This window comes from Sardina pilchardus, chromosome 14, assembly GCF_963854185.1.
Source record: "Sardina pilchardus chromosome 14, fSarPil1.1, whole genome shotgun sequence".
Lineage (NCBI taxonomy): Eukaryota > Metazoa > Chordata > Actinopteri > Clupeiformes > Clupeidae > Sardina > Sardina pilchardus.
The window spans coordinates 18,814,533-18,821,047 of NC_085007.1; the positions used below are offsets into that span (position 1 = coordinate 18,814,533).

Below are 6,515 nucleotides of genomic sequence, written 5' to 3' on the forward strand. Positions count from 1 at the left end.
TAAAAAAGACATTCAGTGAACAGTTGAATCTGTGTTTTAACCTGAAAAAAAAAAAAAAAAACATCCTGCAAAGCCAGAGATTTGCTTCTGAGGTAACTTGTCGCTACTCAAAAGTGATCACTAAAACCTCACAATTTTATCAAGGACATCTCCGAAGATGGATAACTCATTCAGGCCTGTGTTAGACAGACAGCACAGACATAATTTAACACTCAATACTGAGGGTGGTTTGATGGAACAAAAGACACAAAATGATAGAAAGATTTATGACTTTTTTGTAATTCTTTGAAGTTTTTTTTAATGGAGTGATACATCTACAGAAATTCAGATTTATAGAGGCCTCGCAATACAAGTACTTGACAAAAAGTTATTTTCCTTTTTTTTCAGCTATTAAGAAAATCTTAATAAACAATTTCTGTACATTCTGCAAGATATGTGTTCAAAATCGTAACAGAAGTCAGAAATAAAGCATCGCCCCCACCGTACTCGCTTTCCCAGAAGCCCCTCTTGTGTTGCCCTTTACACATCCAAACACAAAAGCCCTGACCCAGAAACGTCCCTACCCCACCCCACCCCACCATCCGCTAGCTATCTTTCACACCACAGCAGAATTATTTTTAACTTAAGCATGGAGGAAGAAAAAAAAAACAAAACAAAAAAACAAAGAGAGAGAAAAAATATATCAAAGAAAACTTTGGAGTCTGCAGAGCCTCTTCACAGAGAAACAAGAGACAACACGGCCAGCCAGGAACAAAACATTCAGAAGTAGAAAACAACATAACCAAAAGGGAGCCATGATCCAGGTGAACTCTTGGTACCTGATTGCAGACGCGAGTGGAAACAAGCCTCTAGGCAGCGCCTTTAGAATATATATATTTATATATATTTATATAGTATTTTTTTTCCTTTAAAACACAAAAAATAAAAAGTACAATATAATTCAAGAGCTGAAAATGCATTTATCTTACTCATGATTACACAAATCTACAGGACTGATTTTTAGTGCTCTCCCTCCAAGAGCACTGACTTTTTTTTTCTTTTTTTCCTCTTTTTTTAAATATAGCTCCTCTATTGATGGTACAGACTTTACATTATAGTACAAATGAAAACACTGATTTTCTTTTTCTTTGGATGAGAAACATTCCTAACAAAGTTCTGCGGTGAGAACCCAGGAGCCCGTTGGGTGGTAATGCATCCCTCTTTAGTATGGGTCTCACGGCCAACAACAGAACAACTACAAAAATGGATCTCAGTGTGGCAATGGACAGAGGCGCCTTATTGGACTCGGTGGTACTGAGGATGCCCTGGCTGGACACTGCTGGGGTTGCAGAGAAACCGCCTGAGAGGGTGAGCCTCCGCGAGGTCCCCTCAACATCAGGTTTTGGAGGTGGGCGGACGTGGCAGTACGCGGCACACAACCTCGACTGTACGACTGCTTGCAGGAGGGGGGGGGGGGGGGGGTAAAGGGAGGGGCTGTTCTCTCAAGGTGACCTTCCGCCCAGAGAGAGTGCAAGTGGTGGAACAGCTGTTAGGTTCAGGGATAAACTCTATTAGGGTTGACCTGCAGACGGAGGGGGACATTTCTGCTGAATCCTAACAACCTCAACCAGCCCGCTAGTTTGGTGTGTAACACAGGGGGTCTGACACAAAGTAACCAAGAGGAACAAAGTGACAAGTAACCGGCTAATGAAGGCGAATTAGAATTTCCCCGGTTAATTTATTTTTGTGCCGTATAGCACGCATTCCCTCAGCAAGATCACTATGAAAGGACGAGGATTCAGAGGCTTATCAAAAAGCCAGACAGCCAGCAGTCTCCAGCTGGAACTGACCAGAGTACCACAATAAAAGGCATCTCTAAACACACAGAGTCGGCCAGTCTGACTCACTGTAGAACAGCTGTGGTGGATGACCAAACATCATTCCCAATATATGTATATATAAAAGCTTACACTAATCATTGACTAAAAGCGGAGTTTGCTTGCTCATTGGTACCTAACTGGGGTCTTTTGTTGTCAATTCAGACTCAAAGTAAAAAAACAAACAAACAAAAAACAAAAAACAAAACAAAACGGAAACCAGAAAAAAAAGACGAAAAGTAAGAGAGAAAATAGAGAGACATCACATCTGAGTGAGGGAACGCTTAAAAATATACAAATACAAGAAATACGTGTGTCAACAGATGCTTCAGTCTGCTCCCCCCCTGAGCTAGTATTGGCATCATCTTTCTCCTCTTCCGGCTAAACGTTACAAGCAAATGGAGATTACTTTTTGTTCCCCTCCCCAGCCACGGTCGCCGCCCCGCGCACTGAAGCGGCCACACACATGCAGGTACTAGAGATGTACTGTGCCAACGGTTCCCTGCCAAGCACGCAGACAACACAGGAGAAACTCTGCTGAACTAGTTCAGGGTTGAGAAGAGGAGGAAATAAACCGCAGATTGTATCAACCGAAAGTTACAAAATGGAGTTTGTCAATGACTATTCAGGCTGGCCTGACCATGACCCAACCTGATTTTCTTTTTTTTTTGTAATATATGTCTGTTTGTCTATATCTATGTACTGCATTTATATACATTTTTGAGAATACAATGTATTTATTTATTTATTCATTCATGTTTATTCTTAATTATTATGTATCAGCATTAATCTTCCTTCTTATTAGGATCAATAAATAAATAAAACCATGATTTTCTTTTTGTCTGGTCTATTCTCTGGTCTCATGGTGTTGTGCAATTCCCCCCTCCCCCCCAAATCTGTACTATGGCAGTTTGCCTGCAGGGGGTGCCAAATCCACCCAGAGGAGTGAGAGGGAAGGGAGAGAGATGGGGAGGAAGAGGAGGAGGAGGGGGGTGGTAGTGGGGGGGAGCAGAGCAGGTTGGGATGAGTGGGCACTATGCTTGTGCGTTGGTGCCGTTTTTGTCGGGGGAGTTGGCGGCATTGATGGAATTGGCAGTGCCGTCCGGCTGCTTGCCATCCTTGCGTGGCGGCATTCTCTCGTTTATCCGGTCCAAGCCACGGGCCTCCTCGAAGCTCTGGATCTTGTGCTGCGGGTTGAAGCCTTGAATAGCTGTGCGTGGGGGAGGGAGACAGAAAGACCATGAGCACGGTGGACAAAGAACGTGGCCTTGTGGTGGGACCACACACATACAGCCACACACACACACACACACACACACACACAAACAAACACACTCTCTCACACACTTATAGAGCTGTATCTGGCAGTCATTACAACTCTAGAGCATCCTCAAGGTATTCAACAGAAACAGCCTTGTGATAAAATAATCAGACCTGACCAGACACACACACATCTTAAAAGGTAAAAAGAACAACAACTCAAAGACTAAACAAGGAGGGGAAAAAAACATTCCAAGTTTACTATGAACTACAGAAATCCAGTATGAACTTACTAGGAAGCAAGCATGGGTGCATGGTACAAAATTGGAAAATACACAAAATTAGTTATTCTGTTCATAAATGGTTGGCATAATAAAGACATTTCATATCGGAAAAACAATGATCTTATCCAGAGGGTGCACATAAATAAGATAAAACTGTGAGGGCTATTTCAGTGATACTACAGCATGAAAACAACTATGAAATACTGCTGGTCATGTGATGCACACACAAAATACAGTGTAAATGTGGTAGTGTTTAAACACACCTGCTATCATGCTGAACCTGACCACAGATATCTGATAGTAAAAATACAATCTCGAGGGGGGAGATGGAGACCGCAACATTAAGGAACTCGGGGCTGAGCAAAGCCAATTAAATATACTCAAAAGATGATATGAAACCCCTGAGCCGGACAGGACTTCTTGTTTGCAAGTTGGTCCGTCTCAAACATTGATTGATCGCTCTTCTAGAGCCCTGCCTGGCAGTAGCAGCAGCTGCTGCACATCACAGTTGTCTGTAAGGTGCTAAGAGAGGACACATTCTTCCTTTTCACAGCAAACCAGGCTGATGAAAAGCAATGTGGCTCAATGTGGCTTTTCAAAAGCTGACCTTCTGAATTTGCAGGATGCTTGAATAGTGTAAAAAAAAAAAAAAAAGATTGCATGAACCGCCTACAGGAAGGCCTTGGGACAACCAGAGGAGCTGCAGGCTCAGGTGTGAATGAGGAGTATTATTATACAGGAACACTGAGTGTTGCATGCTGTACTGAATTAGTACGACACAAAGCAAGACTTGGCCAGATATGGCACAATTCAGGACAGTGATTATTTGTGAGAAGACTTTGACACAGCTGTTATTTTTTTTTTGTTGTCGTTTCAACAAAACAAAATTCACATTCAAAATGCTTTAGGAACTTTTTCAGTTAGTTCAACTGATGCAAGATCAAAGGCGTTAACACATTAGGTATTAAAAGGGATTGTTATACAGAGGACAAAACAATTCACAAAACACAGGATGTCAAAGAAGAAGTTCACAAAATCACACACACACAAACACACACGCACGCACGCAAACACACACACACACACACAAACACATTCAGAGAGAGGAAAAGAGAACGGTTGCGTACCTCGTGCCTCCTCAGCTTCTACGGTGGCTGTGTAAGCGTGAGTAGTAGTGCCATGCCCAAAAACCGACGGAAAGAGAGTGAGTCAAGTTATCAATGCAATCAACGTCCATTCAGAAACACATCCCCTCCCCCAGAGCCCACCCGCCCAAACTGCCCCCCCACCTCATCCCACCCCATCCCACCCTCATGACTGGGCTCCCAAGGCACTCTCACACGCACCTGGAGGGTTAGTTCACTAGACAACAATGGCTTTACTCAAGAGGCGAACTCATGCAAGAAAAAAAAAGTACACTTCTGCAATATATAAATAAATAAACAAACACAGAATGTTAGAAAGGTCTAGATCATTTGACATGTTTGGCTAAATCCTTACACAGTGCTAGATAATTATGATAGGCTGACTACAACACCAAAAGACTTTATATGGTAACTTAAATAGAACAGGAAATCACATTCTAAATTGCTAAAATAGTTTAACCATTTCAAAATGTGACATTTCACTCAATGTGCACCCTATGAGGTTAAAGGGTAGTAAATGATATAGGGAGGAGAGAAGCCATGTGCTGCAGCCTGGTTCTTTAAGTGGAATCTTTCCAGAGGCTTCTCTAGAGGCGCTAGCATGAACAATACGAGCTGATAATCCCGGGGAAAAAAAAACCCCACAGGTGCACTTAACATTTCACCGTCATCTCATCTCGGTTGTCGTTTAAGCTGTCTGTCAGTGGCCGTGTCACCCTGCGCGGCGGCGAGAAAGCTTCCTGTCGCTTGCGCGCGCGCCTCTTTGGCGACGGGCTTGGGATAAGAGCATCTGCTAATCGGCTGCATTTCAGTAGAAATGCCAATTTGGAGCCTTCAGAAACCTGATTAAGCTGGTGAATGAAGCAACCAGATACCAAGGACATGGCAAATGGCCTCTAATTGCCTGGAACTCATGGGCACCCATGACACGGACCGGAGGATCTTATTACCAACACTGGGATCGTGTATGTCTAGTGATGGGCTTTCATGTAAGTGCTGAAAAGCCCTGACATTAAAAGGGCTACAGATTTTTTACCTACAGGGGTGCTTACGTATCTTCTACAGTTGACGAATGATTACGCTTATTGCTCTTCCCATCTTTGTTAATCTCTATAGCGCCCTAGAAGGGGCTCAGTGGTTAAATCTCTGTGTCGGGAGTCTGGCTGGGGGTTAGTGAGAGGAGGGTTAGTGTTCGAGCGGCGGGATGCAGGGTGCTGGGCGAGATCCTCCAAAAGGCCTGGAGAGAAGGGTGGCATGCGGACAGACACGTCAAAAAACTGGGTCGCGGCGCTGCGTCACAGTCCTCAAGAGCCACTGTGGAGCCATGTCACCTGGCCAGGAAGGCAGCCAGGCGCCGACTTTACCTCCGAAATATCAGGCTGGAAAACCCAAGCAGCGCCCAACCCAAGCTTGCTGCCATTGAAAATGAGTCACCTGTAGTCTCGAAGCGTAATGGCGTGAGGTGTGAGAACTGCCCGAGGTCAAGCATGTCTATGTAGACGATTTGGTTTTTACTAAGGTAAAAAGAAGAAGCTCTCCAAAATGGATGTCTCTCCGAATCGCTTCTAGAACATTCCACGTGGAGCTCCAACACTCGGAGTATGTAGTATTTCTTGTTACATTTTTATGTAGCAATATTAATAAGCCATGTGTGTAAATCCGTACTCGTCTGTGCAGTGTATGAATTATGTTGTGTGTGTGTGTGTGTGTGTGTGTGTTTGGGGGGGGGGAGGTATGTGATGGCTTAGGTGGGAGCTAAAAAAATAGATAAAGATGATGGAGAGAATTTAGCCAAAGAGAGATGTGGGTGGAGGGAGAGGGAGGGAGGGGAGTAAAGCTGACAGCTGGGAAGAGCCCGAGGAGAAGCTGAGGTGGAGTAGAGAAGACAGCAGAGGGAAGAGGGGCAAGAGAAGTGAGAGGCAAGGGGGCTTTGATAGGCAGGACAGAAGCATGGGGGTGATGGTGCTGGT

General features: G+C 44.1%; 1 protein-coding gene across 4 annotated transcripts in view; it reads right to left on the bottom strand.

Moving 5' to 3' along the window:
* Nucleotides 1–263: 263 nt before the first annotated feature.
* The window catches only part of ppp3ccb (protein phosphatase 3, catalytic subunit, gamma isozyme, b), a 29,966-nt gene continuing 23,714 nt past the window's right edge, over nt 264–6,515 (bottom strand). For 2 of the 4 annotated variants that reach the window (XM_062553539.1, XM_062553537.1), the window contains exons 13-14: nt 4,528–4,554; nt 264–3,066 (exon numbers count right to left, since the gene is read on the bottom strand). In XM_062553539.1, coding sequence (XP_062409523.1) covers nt 2,891–3,066; nt 4,528–4,554 — 203 coding nt within the window. In that variant the 3' untranslated portion in view covers nt 264–2,890. The remainder of the gene's footprint in view (nt 3,067–4,527; nt 4,555–6,515) is intronic. The other 2 variants (XM_062553538.1, XM_062553540.1) reach the window with 2 other exon arrangements.